This window comes from Lynx canadensis, chromosome B4, assembly GCF_007474595.2.
Source record: "Lynx canadensis isolate LIC74 chromosome B4, mLynCan4.pri.v2, whole genome shotgun sequence".
NCBI lineage: Eukaryota > Metazoa > Chordata > Mammalia > Carnivora > Felidae > Lynx > Lynx canadensis.
The window spans coordinates 4823966-4845626 of record NC_044309.1 but is presented as its reverse complement, the minus strand read 5'-3'; the positions used below and the strand labels follow the sequence as shown (position 1 = coordinate 4845626).

Here is a 21661-nt window from a genome sequence, read left to right as displayed (position 1 = left end):
CGCGCCTGCTGGGTTCTCCCGAACCTAAGCGATTCAGGTGACAGACACGGAGAGCGTCCGCGCTCCGGCAGCAAGCCCGACTCGGCGTCCCAAGCGCGGAGCGGCCCTGGGGCGCCGCGGAGGCTGCAGCCGAAGCCGGGCCGGAAGCACCAGCGGGGCGCGCTCGGACTCCCGGGCGCCAGGCCGCGGTGGAACTACAACTCCCGTGGTCCCTCGGGAGGACGCCGCGCCCCGTAGGCCCGCCCAGCCAGCGGAGCCCCGCCCAGGTCGCGGGCGCCCGAGCCGCCGGGGTATGCGGGCGGGCGCGCGGCGGCTAGCGGGCGGGCGTGCGGCATGGAGCCCCGCGCGGCGGACGGCTGCTACCTGGGCGACGTGGGTACGTGCGGGTGCGGGCGGCATGGGTGCTGGGGGCGCGGGGACCGCGGGGCTGTTCCCGGCCGGACAGGTGCGTCGGAGGACGCCGGCAGGGGCGTTTCGGTGGGCCCAGGTTGGAGCGCCGCCGTGTCCTTACGGGGAGCGAGGTCGGTAACCCCAAGCATCTCAGGCGCTCTCTGCGTCCGGCCTCTTGGCCCCGGTCAGCGTTGTGACGCGCCAGTCGCGGGACTTCCCAACCGCAGACCCATCGGCGCACCTTGGGGAAGGCGCAGGGAGGGGTGGGCATGGTCATCCCCAAGTTCAGAGCACCCAGAGTTGCCTCTGCGGGACCGCTCCTAGGGCAGCCCCGCGCGAGCCCCGTGTGGGAGCCGGGACATCTTCCAGGGGCCCTGTGGGAAGGTCGTGTCTGTCGCACTGTCATTAGCATCCTACAGGTCTATCCGGCTGTGACCGAAGGCGTGTGCCCCAGAAGGAAGATAATGCCCTTGTGACAGGTCACCCCACGTTTAAAAAAAAAAAAAAGCCATCTCGGTTCTTCCTACCATTCAGGCTACGGGAGAATAAAATGGATCCGAGGGCAAAGGGACATTCTGTGGGGAAGGAGACTTCCCTACGAAGTAACTACTACAGCAGATGAAGTGACCCGAGAAAGCACTTAGAAAGCCTGGAAGCAAAAACCAAAACCAACCAACCAACCAAAACTAAAGTACTTTTACACTGGTAAAAACGGTGCCAATAAAAGCGAGACATCTTAAGGGTAAATTTGGCGTAAGGGGACTTGAAGTCACAGCAAGGCAGATATTTGAATGGATCCTGGAAAATAGCCACTTTGAACATGATCAAAGACATTTAGTAAACATCTGGTTTTACTTGGCATTCCACCGCAGGCAGGTGCAAGACTTTGACCCCTCCAGTGCATCTGTGTTTGGTTCAGTTAAAATAAGCAAAGAATGGCTAACCAGGGCCACGTGGACACGTTTTCATGTTTTTGTTCAGGGAGAATCTTCAATAGCGCAGCCTTCACTTTTCTGAGCATGGTTTAAGGGATCTTTAAGAGAAGAGCTTGCTCAACTAATGGATTTTACAGCTTCTGGGGTTCATGGATATTTTTGACTGTCATTGTTTATTTCCTCTAAAATAGGTTCCTGACATTTTCGTTCTCAGCTTAACGGATAAGCTGAAGGTATTGCATCCAGAACACCGCTATCCCAGCAGAAGCAATGGCCCACTGTAGGGACGATAACCCATTTTAACTTTCTGATCTGAAATTGTAGATGTGTGGTATATATACTTCAAAGCACGTAGATTTTTCCATTTTTTTTTAATAGAACGCCTCACAGAGGTAAAGATTATACTTATTAAGGCCGTATTGTAAAGCTCTGCAGAGAATTTAGGGCAAGCCACCTCCTAAGTGAATCCTATATTTATAACTTAGCCAATGTAATACAGGTTGTTACGGACCCAAGGGCAAGCATCCTTTTGCGAAGTGGAAAAAGTGATCCTGTGTTCAGGATCTATACTTAAGAGCTGTATTCGAGAGGCTGGCAGACAATGACAAAAGGGTACCTTAAGGATTTGAGGTTCTAAGCAAGGTGAGCTGTTTTTTTTCTGTCATCCTTAGCCGTGAACTCTAAACACAGCTCGCTGCCATCTGGGGGGATCGCTACCATCTGGTCAGCTGGAGAGAGAAAGGAGAGACGGTTTCTGGGACCACGATAAGAGCCTGGTGCTGCTTAGGTTATGTGCCAGTGCTGGTCACAAGCCCAGAGGCAGCTGCAATACGCTTATTATTGATAATTTAGAGGTACGGTGGAGTTCACACAGCTAGAAAGAGGCAAGGCTGAGGTTTAAACCCAGGTGGGGCTTTCCTGGGTTGCTGGTTTTATGCTAAAAGGCTCACACCCTTCACATCAAGTACATTCATCTGTAATCGGTTTGTAGGGCTACTTGGACTGCTGGGCTGGGTGGATAAGCCGCGTCCTGCTGTGGGTTTCTCAGGGGACATGGAAAGCTTTTACTGCCTACCTCCCGTCTCCACTTATTATATGGCCTTTCCGCCGTGAGACATGTGTCTGCCTGTGGGGTCCACGATCAGAAGCACAGCTTGGTCTGCATCCCCGTGCCTGGGAACCTACACAGGCACACCTTGGAAAATTTTGGGTTCAGTTCCAGACCACCACAGTAAGTGGATGTTGCAATGAATCACATGAATTTTGGGGGGTTCCCAGTGCATATAAAAGTTATGTTTACACTGGCCTGTCGAGTATGCGATCATCTGAAAACAAACCTTAACTGTAAAAGTGCTTTAGTGCGAAGAATGCTGTCATCTGATCGTCTTGCTGGTGGAGGGTCCTGCCTCGATGGTGATGGCTGCTGATTTAGCAGGGTGGTGAAAGTTGGGGTGACTGTGGCAGTTTCTTAAAATAAGATAACAACGAACTTGGCCGCGTTGCTGGACTCTTGCCTTCACAAACTTTTTCTGGAGCATGTGATGCTGTTTGATAGCACTTTATCCCCAGAAGTTCTTTCAAAATTGGAGTCAGTCTTCTCAAACCTTGCTGCTGCCTTGTCAGTGGAGTTTATGTTATATTCTAATCCTTTGCTGTCATTTCAACAGTCTTTACCAGGAGTAGATTCCATCTCAAGAAACCACTTTCTTTGCTCCTCCATGAGAAGCAACTTCTTTTCCATTCAAGTTTTGTCAGGAGATTACAGCTATTATTCCACTTTATGGCCCCACTTCTGATTCTGGTCTGCTTTCTCTTTCCATCTCATCTGCAGTGACTCCCTCCACTGAGGTCATGAGCCCCTCAAAGTCATCCATGAGGGCTGGAACCAACGTCTCCCAGCTCCTGTTATCCTGTGAATGTTGATATTTTGGCCTCTTCCCATGAATTATGAAAGTTCTTAATGGCATCTGGAGTGGTGAATCCTTTCCAGAAGGTTTTCAGTTTTCTTTGCCCAGATCCATCAGAGGAATCACTATGGTAGCTATAGCCTTATGGAATGTATTTCTTAAATAGTAAGACTTGAAAGCTGAAATGACTCCTTGATCCATGGGCTGCAGAATGACGTCGTGTTAGCAGGTACGGAACCATGAATCTCGTTCATCTCCATCGGAGCTCTTGGGTGACCAGGCACATTATTAATGAATATTTTGGAAGGAATCTTTTTCCAAGGAGTAAGTCTCAACAGCGGGCCTAAAGTAGTCAGTAAACCATGTTGCAAACATATGTGCTGTCACCTGGGCTTTGTCGTCCCATTTATAGAGCCCAGGTAGCCTAATTCTTAAGGGCCTTGGGATTTTTGAAATGATCAGCAAGCACTGGCTTCAGTTGAAAGTCACCAGCTTCATTAACCCCAGCAAGAGAGTCAGGCTGACTTCTCTCTAGCTATGAAAGTGCTAGATGGAGTCTTCTTCCAATAGAAGGCTGTTTCATCTCCACCGATCATCTGTTTGGCATAGCCACCTTCGTTATTATTTTCTTAGCTACATCTTCTGGATAGCCTGCTGCAGCTTTGACATCAGCACTTGCTGCATCGTCCTGTGCCTCCGTGTTTTAGAGCTGTCCTCTTTCCTCAGACCTCACAAACCAACCTCTGCCAGCCTCCAGTTTTTCTTATACAGCTTCCTCACCTTTCAGCCTCCATGGAATTGAGGAGAGGTGGGGCCTCGCCTTAGGTTAGGCTCTGGCTTAAGGGAATGTGTGGCTGCTTTGATCTTCTGTCCAGACCATCTGAACTTTCTCCAGGTCAGCTGTAAGTCGGTTTCATTTTCTTATCATCCACGTGTTCGCTGGAGTAGCACTTTTAATTTTCTTCAAGAAAATTTTGCATTCACACCTTGGCTGTTGGGGTCAAGAAGCCTAGCTTTCAGCCCGTCTTCGCCTCCGACATGCCTCCCTTACCGAACTTAATCGTTTTTAGCTTTTGATTTAAAGTGAGGGATGTAGGACTCTTCCCTTCACTTGAAGACCCAGAGGCCATTGTAGGGTTATTAATTGGTCGTAATTTCAGTGTGGTGGTCTTAGGGAATAGGGAGGCTGGGGAAAAGAGCTGGTTGGTGGAGAAGTTGGAACACAATGTTTGTCGATTAAGTTCACCATCTTACGTGGGCACGGTTCATGGCATCCTGAAACATCACCATACTAACAAAGATTATTAGTCACAGATCACCATGACAGATGTAGTGAAGTCTGAAATATTGCAAGAATTAGCAAAGCATGGCAGACACAAAGCGAGCCAACGCTGCTGGAAAAATTGCAACACAGGATTGCCACAAGCCTTCGATTCGGAAAAAAACGCAATTATCCGCAAAGTGCAAGAAATGGAAGGTGCACTGGCTTTCCTGAGCTGCATTTCCCTTTTTGCTATATGATCGAGGGCCTCGCCCTGCCCTCCTCTTCTGAAGGTTGCAACCCCTCGTCCTACCTGTGGGGTTTTGCTTCTTCCAGTGTGACTCTGGAATGATAGCCACTTTTCACTAACCCCCAAGACAGGTGTGCCCATGCCTGGTAGTCACTGCTAAACAAACATACTGGGGGGTCCCCTTCTTGAAGTGGTAAATAGAAAGTTCCACAAGCTTGGCTTTTATATTTTGTGAGAATCAAATCTGAGTTTCAGCTCTCCTTTTGCTCCATCCTCCACCCCCCGCCACTCACACGATCAAGTCCCCATTTCATGGGGTCACAGGCTCTTTGGCTAGTGGACAAGACAGGTAGGCACGATGGGGGAGGAGGGGTATTATAAATAGACCGCATTTACTGAGCACTTTGTGCCAGTCCCCACACTAGGTGCTTTCACTCAATATCTACTGAGTTTTCATAACCCACCAATGAATAAACTATTATCATCATCCCCATGTACAGGTGAAGAGACAGTCAAGGGAAGCTACATCCCACAGAAGCTGATAAGTGGCTGAGCCAAGTTTCAGATGTAGCAGAGCTTAGTTCCCGTGCTGTCCCTGTGCTGTCCTTGCCACGGGCTGGTGGGGGCAGGGAGGCAGGCTGACAGGACACAGACGAGATGCTAACCCAGGGTGGGTAGGGGCAGAGGTGGGGCAAGTCCTCCTGGAAGAAATAAGCACTGGATTGCAGCGTGGAGAGGTACAAGCAGAACTCATCCAGGGTGAGTGGGAAAAGGTGGGAGTGAGGTGAGGAGATGGGGAGAAAGGGCCTTCATTCAGAGGGAGAGGTATTGTCTAAAGCAGTGGTTCTCAAAGTGTAGTCCCTAGACCACAGCGTCAACATCAGCATCATGTGGGAACTTATTAGAGACGCAGATTCTCAGGCACCAAGACCTGCTGACTCTGGGGTGGGGCTCAGCAGTCCATTCTCATAGCCCCCAGGTGACACTGTTGGATGCTCAGGTGTGAGGGCCACTGGTTAAAGGGATCAGGAGGTCAGAACACTTTTTGTATAGTCAAAGGGAGTGATGGGAGGGGTGAGCCAGTGTAGGAGAGAGAATTTTACTCCATTTTGGGATCAGAGCAGTGCCTTGATCAGTTACAGGTTTGTTGAATGTATACATTGAGGTTGGAATGAATGTAAAAATAGTTTTAGTTTGAGATGAATAAAAATGAGGATAATCTACCAAACTCAGGAGAGTCCCAGTAGCACTTGAAGGACTTTTATAGCCGTAAACATTCATATTAAGAGGAAACAGCTCAAATCAATATCCTTCCACCTTAAGACACCGGAAATAGAAAACTAGAGCTGAAGGAGGTAGAAGGGAAAAAATAATAAAGATTAGACAGGACATCCATGAAAACTGGAGCTGAAGGAAGTAGAAGGGGAAAAACAAAGATTAGACAGGACATCCGTGAAATAGGGAATAGAAAAACAACACAGAAAGCCAACAAAACCAAAAGTTCTCTGGAAAGAGCAATGAAATCGACAAACCTCAAGGAAAAAGATGCAGATCACGAAGATCAAGGAGGAAAGGGATGACGTTACTCTGGCCTTTCTAGAAACGAGGACCACAGAGGGACAGTGTGAACGGTGGCGTGTCAGTCTGCCAGGGCTGCTGTGACAAAATGCCACTGGGTGGCCTACACAGTGCACGTTCATTTTCTCACAGCTCTGGAGGTTGGAAGTCCAAGATCAGGGGCTCAGCCGGGCTGGTTTTGCTGAGGCCCCTCCACCCCTTGGCTTACAGATGGCCACTTTCTAACTGTGTCCTCACATGGCCCTTCCTCTGTTCAGCCCATCCCAGGTGTCTGTGTCCTAATCTCCCCTCATGAAGACTCCACTTAGATGGGTTTAGGGCCGGCTCTAATGACCTCACCTTGACTTCATTACTTCTGAAACCGTGCAGACTCCAAGCGCAGTCACATTCAGAGGTATATAGGGTTCAGGCTTTGCTTACGAATTTTGGGGACAAAATTCAGTCCATAACCAATTGTAGGCCAACAGATTAGAGGATGTACGCGAAGTGGAGAAATTCCAATAAAGACACAAACTACCAAAATTGGCAAAAAATAGACACCAAAACTGACTCAAAAAAAATAGAAACTCTGAATAGACCTGTAGCAAATGAAGATGTGGAATTAGGAATTAAAGCTTATAGCAAGGAAAGCCCAGACCCAGAGATCTTCCCAGATGAACTTGACCCAACATTTAAAGATTCGATACCAGTGCTTTCCAATTTTTGGAAGAGACCATAATTTCCTGACTCATTCTATGGAGCCGGAAAACCAGATAAAACAATCATAAGACAACTGACTTACGAGTGTAGATATAAGAGTCCTGAGAACACTAGCAAACCAAACATGCTATGGCATCATGACCAAGGGGGTTTATGCCAGAAATACATAGTTGGCTTAACATCTGAGAGTCTGTTAATGTACTAACCACTTCCACAATTAAGGAACGCCGGCAGGAGCACTGCACTAGATGCAGAAAAAGCATTGAACAAAATCCAACGCCATCTGGTGATTAGAAACAACAACAACAACAACAACTAGAAAGGGAGGTGAATGTCCTCCACCTGATAAAGGCCACCTGTGAAAAGTCACAGCTAAGCTCATCCCTGACGTGAAAGTCGACGAATAAGGCCGGGACGTGCTCTTACCGCTTCTGTTCAGCATCGAGCTGGAAGTCCGAGCCAGGGCAGTGAGGCCGGAAAGAGAAGAGGCATCCCGATTGGAAAGGAGGTGGTGAACTACTTCTGTTAGCAGGTGACACGATTTTACATGTACAAAGTCCTGAGGAACCTGTTAAAGGATTAAAGGTGGTCCCCACTTTCGAGGCACTCCCGGGCAAGGATGGGGTGGAGAGGGCGTCAAGCTGTAAATGAGGGTGTGCGTGCGAGTGTCGTGGAAGAAGGGGGGACTTCAAACGGGTGCAGGTACGGCAAGTGACAGGAGACTCCAATGGGAGATTCTCCCGTCCCGGCGCTCCAGTCTGCAGAGGGGGGGATCCCAGGCGGAGAGGCAGGTGTGGAAGGGTGGTGGGCACGGAGCAGCTACAGGTGGCACCAGAGAGGGGTCAGTGGGGAGGGGGGGAGGGCTCAAAGAGGTGAGCAGGGCCCAGGTCGCCACCCCCGACAGGCTGTGCCAACGAGTATGACCTCCATGCTCCGGCAGTGGGGATGACCCGAGCATTTTGAGGAGCGTTTCGGCCAACTCCGTGATCCTGCATCGGGTGCTGGTTTCATGAAGCGTCCTTGTGACACTGCCATGGTCTCCTGACCTGGGTACACGTGTCCCCGGTCTCAGCACCGGGTCTGCCTTCCTTTCCAGGTTTCTGGGTGGAGCGCACCCCTGTGCACGAGGCCGCCCAGCGTGGCGAGACCCTGCAGCTGCAGCAGCTGATTGAGAGCGGGGCCTGTGTCAACCAGGTCACCGTGGACTCCATCACGCCCCTGCACGCGGCCAGCCTGCAGGGCCAGGCGCAGTGTGTTCAGCTGCTGCTGGCCGCCGGGGCCCAGGTGAGGGGCCCTTCGGGACAGACCCCGGGGACGGGAATGGATGGAGCGCGTATGGAGGGAGGGGAAATGCTAAGAGGCTCGGGATTCGAGTTGCAAATGCACAGAAAGTAGAGAAACCACGGGGGGGGGAAGGAATCCTCCAGCGTGGGGTGTAGTGGAGGCCAACAGAGGAGCCGGCTCTGGGGCAGCAGTGGTCACGGCTGGGCTGCCGGGAGGGCACGGGTGGCCAAAGAGCGGGCGGGTTCTGGTTTCTCACGAGGGAGACGTCTGTGAGGGCTGGAGGCCGTGGCCGAAGAGCCACTGCCTGGGTCCAAGAGCAGGGTTCTAAGCGCAAGACCGGGATCTGCTTCTGCGCACCTGCCTGCTTGCGGGCTGGCTTGAGCCTCCAGCCGTCGCCGCGGGCAGAGTCGCTGGGCGGAGGGCAGCGGCAGCAGCGGGCCAGGAGCCCGGAGCGTGGGCTGCAGCCTCCGGCCGCCGAACGCACCCAGGAGCTTGGCTGTGAGGGCGCTCCCGCAGGAAGCGGACCGAGCTGTCGCGCGTACCCATGCAGCAGCTGAAGTCTGAGCACAGCCCGCCAGCCTGGGGGTCGGCTTTCCCCTCCGGTCATTTCCCGGCTAGAGGGGCACGATAAGCAGCTCCGGGCAGCCCTAAGCCGGAATTAAAATGCCCTTTTTACATCCTGCCTTCGTCACCTTGCAGTCTTGGGGGGGAGGGGGCCTGGGACGGGGGGTAGGAGGTGGCAGGAGTGAGGCCGGTTGACCCTGTCCCAAGAGAAAGAGCCGGTAAAGGGCCCCTCCCGCACTTGGTGGGCTCAGAGGCGCTGCCAGCCCGTCTCCCTTTGTCCTTGAACGCCCTTGCCCGGGACGGCACCTTGGCACACGCTGCAAAACTGCTAATAAGGACTTTGCAGAGATGAATGGGTGTCAGGATGAGGAAGCGAGTCATGTGGGCTTTTCCCCTCCACCCTGACGCTCGTTCTTCCTCCCCACCAGGTGGACGCCCGCAACATCGACGGCAGCACGCCCCTCTGCGATGCGTGTGCCTCCGCAGCATCGAGTGTGTGAAGCTTGCTCTCCTACGGGGCCAAGGTCAACCCCCCCCTGTACACGGCGTCCCCATTGCACGAGGCCTGCATGAGCGGTGAGGTCCGCGCCAGCAAAGAGCATTGGTAGCTGAAGCCGTCAGCCGGCCGAGGAACTCCCCCCTCCACCCCCCGCCATTCGTTTCTTGGAGCTCGGGTACCCAGCCGTGGAAATCCTCAGCTTTCCTCCTGCAGACCTGTCCCCGCCAGGAGCAGGGGCTATGGTTTCTAGGGTAGGATTCTACTTCTTAGCTGGGTCTCCGGTGCCTTTCAGATACTAACGCTGGAAATCAGCCTACCCTGTGATGGCTCACTTGGTCTTCACCGTCTTCTGCCCTGTGGACCCCTGTTGTATTTTCGGAGGAACCCAGCACGGGCCGAGGACAGGGCGCTCATCCTGGGGGCTCGGGGAACAGGTGGGATTTCAGCCGCCCTGCAAGAAGGAGTAGGTTTCAGAGGAAGAGGAAGGCCACTCCAAGTGAGAGAAAGTGACTTGTCCAGCTCATTGGACCGGAAGCTCCCAGGAGAGGGGTGATAGAGAAGACGAAATTTAGGGCGAGACCGGCAGGTGGGAAATCTTTAAAGGACACACTAAGGAGTTTGGATTCTACTCTTCTGAGCAAAGTTTGCAAACTTGTGGCCAATATTTTGATTGGCCGGCACAGTGCCGGCCAGTGTTATGTTCGGGTGTGGGTGCGTGTCCTTTCGTGGTCCACTCAGAGCCATCATCTCTGCTGAGATGCCACTTGCACTCAAGTCAAGAGCAGTTCCAAGGGCACTTTGTGAAACCCAGGACCCTGCGTAGGATCACAGAGTTGGTCCCAACGCTCCTCAAAATCCTTGGGTCATCCTCACTGCTGGATGGGCCTACCAGTCATACTCGTTGGCCTGTCGGGGGTGGCGACCTGGGACCTGGTCTTTGAGCCCTCCCCACCACCGACCCCTCTCCGGTGCCACCTGTAGCTGCTCCGTGCCCACCGCCCTTCCACACCTGCCTCTCTGCCTGGGATCCCCACCTCTGCAGACTGGAGCGCCGGGACGGGAGAATCTCCCGTTAGAGGTTATGTGCTCCACCTGGTCTGTAGAGTCCTCTCAATGCTCTGGGCTGATAAGGGTCTGGAATTTTCTCTGGTCATTACTTTGTCTTTCCTGGTAGAGGGGATGGGGAGACCGTTACAAATTTCTGTCCCGCTATCAGGCAGATGGGGAGGGGGCAGAGAGCTTTTCTTATACCTGCCGTATAATTGCGTTAAGCTCAAAACAATCCTTATGCTAAAGAAGCAGATTTTGGGGGTGGCGTAGCTGCTGCTCTCCCATGGAGGAGCGATGGGGCCGGGGTATCCTGACGGGAGAGAGGAGTTGGAGCCCAGGCAGGGTGGATTCATTTAGAAACCTTTAGGGGAAGGGTCAGCAGGATTTAGTACGGGGGAGAGGACTACGCAGTGTCCGGACATCCCAAGAGAGTGGCCAGCAGAGGGCTGTAGGGGAGGCTGGATTTCAGGGCCACAGGTGGAAAACTTGGCCGCTGCTGACGATGAAGCACGAGTAAGTGAGGAGAGAGATGGAGCCTGGGACAGAATGAACCTCCACCCAAACCCAGTTAAAGATGCCGGGAAAGAGGCAGAAAAACACCTGCCAGGGAGAAGGCTGGGGGACCTCCGAGGTCGGGAAGCTCCGGGAAGCTCCTCCAGGGGGCTCGGACTTGGGCTGCCGGCAGCTTCAGCTTATCACCTCCAGGCCTGGTGCTCCCGACGCCGCTTAGGAGACCCCGGAGGTGGGGAGCACCTTCCTTCCTGCCGAGGAGCCGGGTCTGGCTGCTCAGAGGTGCTGTTCCCGAACCTGGTGCTCTCCCACGAGAGGCTCACCCGTGCCCTCTGTCCCTCGTGCCGCCGGGCCGGGCCGGGGGGAACCGTGCACGCCCGGAAAGCACAGCGTTCTGGCTCCGCGAGGCAACTCGGGGTCGTGACCCGCTTTCGTTGGGGTGCGGCTCTGGTTCCCCGTTCTCCCCCAGCAGCCAGGCGTGGGCTTACCTGTTCAGCTGTGCTCCTCTCAGGCTTATTGCAGACGTGTATGCTCATTAACGGTCCCCATCCTTTCCGCTTGCTTTAAGGAAGTTCCGAATGCGTGAGGCTTCTTATTGACGTGGGGGCCAATCTGGAAGCACACGACTGCCACTTCGGGACCCCTCTTCACGTCGCCTGTGCCCGGGAGCATCTGGACTGCGTCAAAGTGCTGCTTAACGCAGGTGTGCTGGCGTCTGCTGCCGCTGGCGTGTCGGTATTTATGCGGCGCGGGCGTGGTGGGTTTACACCCGTGGTGCTCGGTGTGGGGTGTTGCATTTATACGCGGCTCCTCAGTGCAGCTGTGTTGTGTTTACTCGTGCTCTTCAGGGCAGGTGTGCAAGTCCATTGGCTTTTATGGCTGCTCTCCTCAGGGCAGGTGTGTCCTGTTTCTGCCTGCCCTGCTCGGTGCAGGGGTGTTGGTGATCGTATCCGCCCTGCTCGGCACAGGTGTTCTGTTTACCTGCACCGTGCGCTGGCCGAGCGCCGGGCGGTGGACTCAGACCAGGTTGGAAGTTGGCTCTCCCTCTTGCCAGCCGAGACCGTGGGCCTCAGTTTCTGTATCTATACAACTGGAAAAGGAAACCTTATGTTGGAGGGTTGTCAGAAGGATCTGTGATCACGTTTCTGCAGGGCTGATGCTGAGTGAATGCTAATCGTTATTTTTGGTGGCCTCGGGACGACCCCCAATACCTGCCTAATTCGATCGCCACCTAAATTTTTTTTAACGTTTACTTATTATTGAGTGAGATAGGGTGTGAGTGGGGGAGGGGCAGAGAGAGCGGGAGACACAGAATCCGAAGCAGGCTCCAGGCTCCGAGCTGTCGGCACAGGGCTCGAACCCGCGGACCGTGAGATCATGACCTGAGCCGAGGTCGGACGCTCAACCGACTAAGCCATCCAGGCGCCCCGGGTGCCTTCTAATCAGAAAGAGACGGGGATCCGAGGGAGATGGAGCTGGCAGCATGTGGAATCCACATCCTTGTCGGGGTGTTCAAAAAGGACAGGGAGGCTCCCAGGGTGAAAAATAAAAAACAAGATGGAAAACAGCCCAGTCAAGGAGGTTGGCTTCGGGACCCGTCTACCACAGGAGTTTGCAAATGTGGCCAAACTGGGTATTGGGAAGGAGTTTTCATTACGAACCCAACTTAAATTTTCGTTGGAAAATTTTAGCTCAGCCATGCTGGGTGCAACTTAGGATAAAAAACAAAACTGGTCAGGAATAGAAAGCTTACCAGTTCTCTCCAGAGGACGGTCGTTTGAGCTTGGGTTGTATGTACTTTTCTATTTGTGAGTCCTGCTCACTTTAATGTGCACTTTTAAGTCTTTTGAGCAAAAAAGGATTCATTTTGTGTAAGGTTTGCCATTGGGGTCGTTTTTATTTATATATAAAAAAATTTTGTTTAATGTTTATTTATTTTTGAGAGAGAGGGTGAGCAGGGGAGGGGCAGAGAGAGAGGGAGTCACAGAACCCGAGCAGGCTCCAGGCTCCGAGCTGTCAGCACAGAGCCTGACGCGGGGCTGGAACTCATGAACTGTGAGATCATGACCTGAGCCAAAGTTGGCTGCTTAACCGACTGTTTTTTACTTTTTATATAGTAACGTTTTTACTTTTTATATAGTGAAAGAATGTCTAGATGAGAAGCAGCCCTAGATCTTCCGGCCAATTCACTCAGCTTTCTATCAGCCTAGGGTACCTGCCGGCATTACTGCCGAACTTTTGAAATAGTTTTCTGATCCATAGCCATCTGCAGAGCGCGTGGTACCTGTGTGCTCAGTACACCTCAGCGCCCGTCCTTTTTTCCTTCCTCTCCTTGTGGCTGTAGGGGGAAGGATAAGACTAGGGTTTGAACCCCAACATCCTTTCTGCACAAAGTCCTAACTTAATGGAAATGGTTCCTCATGTGTAAGCAATGGAAAACCCACTGTAGGGGCTGCGGGGACCAGAAGGAGGCAGCTTTCGAGGCCAGTTTGGCCTGAGGGTCAGCCAGATCATGGAGCCCTCACTTTCCCTGAAATTTGGAGGTCTCCTGTCCAAAGTGTTCACTTGATCCTATGCCCGGGGCCCGAACAGGGTTAAAATGGCCGCATCAGGGTGGGCTGAAATCCAAATACTTTTGCTCAGGAGGCTTCTGGAGGCTTCTGGTAGCTTTCTGAGAAGAGTGAAAAACCACTTGACCAGATGCCTGCCTAACCCTTCCCTCTTGTGTCCAAGAGGAACCTGCGCCCAAATTGAAACCTGGGTCCAAACCGAATCCAGGCCCTTCTTCCAGACTCAGCCGAATTCTGATTGGGTGGGGCCCAGATTATTTGAACCAATTACTGGGGCTGGGGAGAGGGATTAGCCAATCAGGACCCACACCCAAGGCTGGAGCCTAGGTCATCCCACCCCCATCTTAATAGCACCCCGCCACTGCAGGCTGTCAGCGCGGCGGGGCTGGCTGGTCAGAGTGGGAGGGCGGCTGTGGGGTTCACGCCTGTCTCAAGCAGGGGTTCCCCGGATGCGACAGTGGTGGCCGCCACCACCAGGCCGTCAGCGCTGGGCTTGACTGCAGCTCTCCTGTGACAGCTCCTCCTCCCTAGATCAAATGGATTCTTTTCAAAGAAAACGTTTTCAGCTACAGGAAACCTCAAGCATACAGAAAAAGTAGGGAGGGCAGCACATGGGTTCCTCTTAAAGTAGCCATTCTTCATGTTGGTGGGGGGGGGGCAGGCCCCTTGGAAAGCCCAGTGGAAGCGGCATCTCTGGAAAGCAGGTGCCCCCCGACCCACGGGGTGGGCACCGGATGGCCCAGCTGCAGGTTGGTTGTGCAGAGGAGGGGGAGGGTGAAGGTGCAGCGTGGGGAAGTAATAGCGACGCTTAACAGCTGCCACAGCATTTAGCTCAGCAGGAAGTGGTCAGAAGGAGTGAGGGGTGTTTACAGGGCCAGGTACTGAGCTGCTTGGCTTTAATGTCCCTGAACCGGCTCCCTCCCCTCTTTCCTCTCCCTGTCTCTCACCCCCTCTCTCCCTCCCTCCTCTCCCTCCCTCTCCCCCTTTCTCCCCTTCCTCTCTTTCCCTCTCTTTCTCCCCCTCCCATCCCTCTTCTCCCCCCCCCTCCCTCCTCCTGTCCTCTTCCCCTCTCCCTCCTCCTCCCCCCTACCCCATCCCTCTTTCTCCCTTTCCCCCTGCCCCCCTCCCTCTCTCTCTTTCTCAGTTCAAGGCACATTATCATCATCAGTTCCCACGAAGCCACCTTCTCCCCCTTCCCTCTTTCCTCTACCCTGCCCCCCAGCCCCCATTCTAACGTGTATGTGTATGTGCTTCATCTGTGTTTTTGTAAGACACTCATGACGGGTTGGGGCATGTATTTTTACTCGACCTAAGTGGTGCTGTGTTACAGAGTTTGCCTTTTTGCTGTTTTTTGTCCTGCTCTGTCGTCTCAAGCCCCCCACCCCCATGTACTCTGTTTGCCCAGGGGTGTGGCTCCCCAGCTGCAGAGCATGCCGGACCCCTCCTAGTCTCCCCGTCCAAGGGAGCCCAGCGCACGGTGTAAAAAGGTCCTGGTGTACCTTGGTATGCCACCTGGTGGAAAGAGTCACCTTCCGAGGCGAGGCCTAGAATCGTGAGAAGCCCTAGTAAGCGGGATGGAAGGGAGGTGTGAGTCGTACAGCCACCCCTAGCCATAGTGTTCTCCTTGACCTTGAGAGGAGCTTGACCGCCTGGGCCCCCTTCTCTCTTGCTATAAGTAGAGACAGTCTCTTTCCTCCCCACTTGGCAAGATTATTGTGACAATTAATGACCTGCGAGACAGCTACCTCCACTTCAGATCGTTAGCCTTTACAGTTTATTTTTCGTTCCAAGTTTGCGTCTAGCGTCCAGACCTGCCTTTGCTTTATGACCGCGGATCTATGCGAGTCTGTATTCTACCTGGCAGGGTTGGAAGAGCGCCCTCAGGTGGTGGAGCGGGTGCACGGTGCGGGGATGTTTTTGAACGGATTGCTCTTTAGTACTATTTTTACCATGCATAGCTGTTGAATTAAATAGCTAGGTAATGTAGTCTTCTAACTGAGGGATTTTTTTTTTTTTTTTCCCGGACCTGACTTGGGAGTTTGGGCTGTGGGCAGTGGAGAGCATTACTTGTATTGTCTCATTGCGGTGCTTGGGGATTGAAACTATTTTAAGTCAGAAATCCGAATTACTCACTATTTTCAGTGGGACAGGAAATCTAATAGCCTTACACCCCTTATTTCCTATTTTGGGCCTCTAAATTTATCATTACATGGAGACAGGCTGGTGATATGATTTCTTTAAACCCCACTTTGCTGATATTTTGTGACTGTGACTTGAATCTATTTTGGGGGGATAGCTTCAGTGATGCTGGACTATTTGCTTGGCTTCTTTAAAATTCTTTTCTCCTGGCCACCTGGGTGGCTCAGTTGGTTAAGCGTCTGACTTTGGCTCAGGCCATGATCTCCATTTGTGAGTTTGAGCCTCACATTGGGCTCTGTGCTGACAGTTGGGAGGCTGGAGCCTGTTTCGGATCCTCTGTCCTACTTTCTCTGTGTTCCTGCTCATGCTGTCCCCAGAATAAATAAATATTTAATAAAAAAAATAAAATGCTTTTCTCCTACCCCCCTTTCTCTTATAACCTCCTTATCCATTAGGTGCAGACTTGAAAGAAGTTGGTATTTTATTAAAAAAAAAAAAAATTCCAAGGCTATAGGAGATCCCCTTGCATAGAATTGGCGGTGGCCGTGCCCTAAGAATGACGCCTTACACAAATCAGTTTTAGCAAAATCTTTACTTTTCATCTAAAACTACTGTAATTAGCTACTACTTGTTCACCTCTTTCTGGATGTCTACTATTGTCCCCAAAACAGATGGATTCACAAGTGAGACACCTCATCTCTTACCTGAACTGGTGGACAATGTTTGGGGAACATTACCTGTTTTCCCTTTGAGCTTCTCTTTTGTGAAAGGTGTTTATGTTTAAGGACTCTTCATCCATTCATGCAGCACACGTTGTTAGCGCCCCTGCCCTGCGCCCGTCGTGCGCGTGTGGGAACCATCAGAGAGCCTCAGGACCAGTGGGGACGGACTACATAGGGTCTTAGAACTGCTTCTGACTCACAGGGGAGTTTTCTGTTTTATTTTTCTTCTTTTTGCTTCTGTTTCCAATTATATTACTTTCTTACTGCGATCTGTGTTTAGCTCTCTTGCCATAAGAAAAAACATTAATTACCGCACTTGGATCTTGAAAATGATTTTGAGTGGGGCGCCTGGGTGGCTCAGTCAGTTACGTGTCCAACTCTGGACTTCGGCTCAGTCATGAGCTCACGGTTCGTGGGATGGAGTCCCTGAGTCTGGCTCTGCACTAACGGCATGGAGCCTGCTTGAGATTCTCTTTTACTCTCTCTCTGCCCTCCCCTCCTTGTGCATGCACTCTCACTCAAAATTCTTTTTTAGTGTTTATTCATTTTTGAGAGAGAGAGAGCAAGCACGATCGGGAGAGGAGCAGAGAGAGAGAGAGGGAGACCCAGAATCTGAAGCAGGCTCCAGGCTCTGAGCTGTCAGCACAGAGCCCGATGCAGGGCTCGAACCCATGAACCAGGAGATCATGGCCTGAGCTGGAGTCAGATGTTCAATCAACTGAGCCCCCCGGGCACACCTCTCTCTGGAAATAAATAATAAACAAATATTAAGAAAAAGAAGACAGGTGGAAGGCTCCATGGTCTTGTAGACAAAAAGATTTTGAAAAGGCTGTGGCAGAGCCTGTCTGGATTTTCCTCCTGCGGGATCGCTTCTGTGCACTGTGCTGAACGAGAAGGTACCATCGGGGTTTCTCCTGGCTGCGCGTACCCTCCTCGGTGATACCGTTCCTCGCTTTGGATCTGCAGGGGCCAATGTGAACGCAGCGAAGCTTCACGAGACAGCCCTGCATCACGCAGCCAAGGTGAAGAACGTCGACCTCATTGAGATGCTCGTCGAGTTCGGAGGCAACATCTACGCGCGAGACAACCGGGGCAAGAAGCCGTCTGACTACACGTGGAGTAGCGGCGCACCCGCCAAGCGCCTCGAGTTCTACGAAAGTGAGTAGAACTCACTTTCCTGTTGTTGTTGTTTGAGTGGTGCTTGCTTGTTTGGAATTGCACGAGTCCGCTGTGCGGGAAGCTTTGTCCCAGGTGGTCTGTCCAGCCCTGTACAAGGCAGTCAGCTGTCCCGATCCCTGTGAGCAGCCCTCGCTCGCCCTTCAGGGGACAAGGGGCAAGTGATCGGGAAAAAGGACAAGACTTCTCTGGGTACAGATTTTTAAATGAGTTCACACCGCCTTACAACCACACGAGGCTTTCAAACACCTCTTGCTTGGGGGGGGGGGGGGGGGTGAATGATTTATTCAAATTTTTGTCGGCCCCACCCAACCAACTCCAAAGAATTTAGAGGCAAATACCGTCCACATCTGTCAAATGTTTCCTGGAAGACAGTTTTCCTGCATCCAAATAATCTGGAGATAAAGGAACATGGGAAAATGAATTTCTCCAGGACTTGTTTTTCTCTCTCAAAGAACTTATTTCATGAATCTGCAGAAGTTGAGAATATTGTGTTGGCTTATTTATTTTTATCAAGCAGATATTTGCATCAAACATGGGGTTTTTTTAAATATTTTAAGTTTATTTATTTTGAGAGAGAGCGAGCGGAGGGGGGGGCAGAGTGAGGGGGAAAGAGAGAGAATCCCACGTAGGCTCCACTGCTCAGCGTGGAACCCAGTGTGGGGCTTGATCTCATGACCGTGAGATCATGACCTGAGCCGAAATCAAGAGTCGGATACTTAATGGGCTGAGCCATCCAGGCACCCCTCTACTTGGTTGTAAAGAATCGAATTGTTCCAGGGGCACCTGGGTGGCTCAGTCCGTTAAGTGGACTTCAGCTCAGGTCCTGACTTCAGCTCAGGTCATGATCTCACAGTCCGTGGGCTCGAGCCCCACATCAGGCTCTGTGCTGACAGCTCAGAGCCTGGAGCCTGCTTTTATTCTGTCCCCCTCTCTCCCTGCCCCTCCCCTGCTTGCACACACATTCTCTCTCTCTTTCTCTTTCAAAAATAAACATGAAAAGATTTTTAAAAAATTTAAAAAAAAAGAATCAAATCGTTCTAAAAGGCAGTTGTGAGGCCAGACTCTGCACGTGTTCGGCACCTCAGCTCCAGGGCCTCCAGGTACTTTCCATCTTTGGCCCTGGTTTGCTGGCCTCCTAGCGGCAGGCTTCGTCTCTGGTCCTGAAGGCCGGACCCTCAGCACTGGGATGTGCATGCGCAGACGGTGCCAGCCGGGGCAGTTTTGTGACGCGTGTCACTTCTCGTCGGGCGCCTTGGCCCTGCCGCACACGGTGCTGAGAGCCCAGCACTAGCCCTCGCCCTGGCCCTCAATTGTCCGCAAGTTTGAGAAACGAGCCTACTAGCCTTAGATTAGTCCTTGGCTGACGAATCTGTGAGTCAACTTACGACTTTATAGAAAAGAGGAAAAACCTCCCCAGAATCCTGCAAAATGAAACCCCAGCGCACATCACCCGTATCCCATTTCCTGATCTTCCTTCCTAGGTCCCGTCCGTCCGTCCTGGTAGCCATCCAGGGAAAGCATGCAGGGCTGGCCTATTTCCGGTTCCACCTCGGTATTTGCTAAGTTGAAGGATGTTACGCTATTTCCTTAGGCTGACCTCATGTGCTTCCTGTTCCCTTTCAGAAACCCCTCTGTCCCTGGCACAGCTCTGCAGGGTGAGCTTGCGGAAGGCCACTGGCGTCCGAGGACTGGAGAAAATCAGCAAGTTGAACATCCCCCGGCTCATCGATTACCTTTCCTACAACTGAGCTGCAGGCGCGCGAGGCAGGAGCCGGCTGGGGGCCCCCTGGCCTCTCCGAGCCCAGCGCTGGGCCGCTCGGCCCTGCGTCCGCGGCCGTTCCACTGCTGTAGATAGAGCAACGCTCCCGGGGGCCGTGCCGGCTGGCCTGCTTTGTCTTCTCTGCAGACTCCTGGACAGTGTTGCCAAGGCACTGAGAAGGCCCTGCCTGGTCCCGGCCGTCCGGCGCTCTCAGGAAGGGCTCTGCAGGGAGCGCAGGGGAGGGCCGGGCGGGCCGGGCACCGGGGTGGCCCTGGGCATCCGGAGGGAGGAGCCTGAGCTACGGAGGTCAGGGTCAGGTCCCGACCCTGTGGCCTGGGACAGCTGCTTTGGTGATATCCTGCCGCTCGGATGCTCTTTTCTGGAGCTGCGGTTGGCACTTTCCAGGGCCCACCTGTGCCCAGGTGCACCCGTCACTCAGGGGGCTCTACACGGATCTTGGTCGGGGAAGGGCTCGGGCCGTTATTCCCCACAACCAGCACAGTGCTTCTTGGGACCTTTTCAGGCCCCAACTCTGAAAAAGCTTATGTGGGGTAAGACACTTACAGAGCGTATATAGGCTGTAGCGCTTGGGTGCTGTCAGTGGGTCTCTACGACAGGTGACGTGTTCCAGGAGTTGTTCCCGGCACGGAGCGCCGTTAGCTGGCTTTAGGGATGAGGTGTCCTCTGTTCTGCTGTTGCCAACTGAAACCTTCTCCTACCCTGAATTTTGCTCACTCCTTTGAAGCTCTGAAGTCGGCAGAAGAGGTCGCCAGCGCCCAGCGGGTATTCACAACCACCGATTCGTGCATTTTGCAGCCACTTACGGGACATCTGTTACGTTTCAGGAGTTGTCGGAGTGCTTTGAACCGGGTGGGAATCAGGCTCCCTGCCCAGGGCAGTGAAGGAATCTGTTCCTGTAGTGCTAGAAACAACGAATTGCACCCTGTAGGCAGGAGGTGAACTCATTGATATTCGGATTGCATTTGTCTAAGATTGTCTCCTAATTGAAAAACCAAAACCGGGGAGTTAAACTAGAGGACAGTTGTACAATTAGCTCAGGTGTATCTAGTTTCTGAGGGAATGGGGAAGGCACCCTCCTATGAGTCATGCCGGAAGCCGGTGTCCCCAGAAACGCGAATGTCCCCAGGCGCTTCCGGGAAGGCCTGCCCAACAGAAGGAGCCTGGATTGCTGGGCTGCATGACCGACCGGCGGGGTCTCTTCACGGTTCCTCGGTGGGGCCCACATCTGGGGAGAGTTTCACGGCTGCCGCAGGTATTTTCTGTCTGGGCTGTTTGAGCTGAGAATGAGCCATTCCCGTTCCGTTAGAGTCTGAGATCCGAGTTGGGGGTAAATCCGTGTTTTTGCATGTGCCAGTAATGACAGCGACAAACAAAGCACCGGGATCTGCCCGGGAATCTCTGGAACAGAAGCTTGCCCCTAGCAGTGAACGCCGACGACACTTCCTCACGCGGCACACCGAGTGCAGGATCAGACCCCACACCCACTGCTCAATAAAAATCGTTTGAGTCCATCCTTATGTTCCCGTGGCCCTTGTGTTGGGAGCAGAAATGCGGGACGGGCTTTGCCCTGTCGAGAGGGGCTGCTGTCATCTCGTGTTTTAGAAGGTCGTGATGGGGCCCTGCCGCCCCCCAGATTCATTCCCTTCTGCCTCTCCTTGTCTCCTAGTGCTGATGTACCGCCCTCAGGTGGGGACACGATGCCCCGGGGGATCAGATGACTAAGATTTTAGGGCCTCCTGTCCCTCCCCCACTCCCCCGCCCCCGGCTTTATTGAGATGTAATCGACATGGAACCCACCCGAACCCTTAGTAGGGCTGTGACCGTAGATGCATCTCTGCCCCTCGGAGCCCCGGCCTCCCCAACTACAGTGGAAGGAGGGAGGCTGACTTCGATCATTAGAAGGACATCAGTGACCAACTCCTCAATCTTACACATTTGAAAGTGGGTCCCCGACACCCTCCTATGTTCTTGTGAAGCTGAAAAATAAGGTGATTAAAAGATGCCTTGAAAAGTATAAAGTGCTCCCCAAACATAAAAGTTACATGTTTGTGTCGGTACTGTGGTTTTGTTGATGTCTGTAGACTTTACAGCTGTGTAAATGATTCTCTTCTGACCCTGGGATGGTCCTGGCTTATTTCAAGATAGTCCTGACTTAGGATGGTCCGGACTTATTTCATAGATCAGAAAGAGCACTCAGTTTACATCTTACTTTATATATATATAATATATATACATATTATATAAATATTAATTTATATAATATAATATAAGTTATAATATATATATTATATTATATATTATATAAAATATATAAAAAAAAAAATATATATATATATATATATAT

At 52.4% G+C, this 21661-nt stretch overlaps 1 protein-coding gene across 1 annotated transcript; it reads left to right on the top strand.

Moving 5' to 3' along the window:
* Nucleotides 1-283: 283 nt before the first annotated feature.
* On the top strand, nucleotides 284-21374 carry ASB13 (ankyrin repeat and SOCS box containing 13). The gene is given in 6 exon segments (XM_032593815.1): nucleotides 284-376; nucleotides 8117-8304; nucleotides 9297-9444; nucleotides 11496-11630; nucleotides 17325-17516; nucleotides 19161-21374. Coding segments are annotated over 6 exon segments (831 nt in total). The 5' UTR covers nucleotides 284-333; the 3' UTR covers nucleotides 19286-21374.
* The last annotated feature ends 287 nt before the right edge of the window (nucleotides 21375-21661 follow it).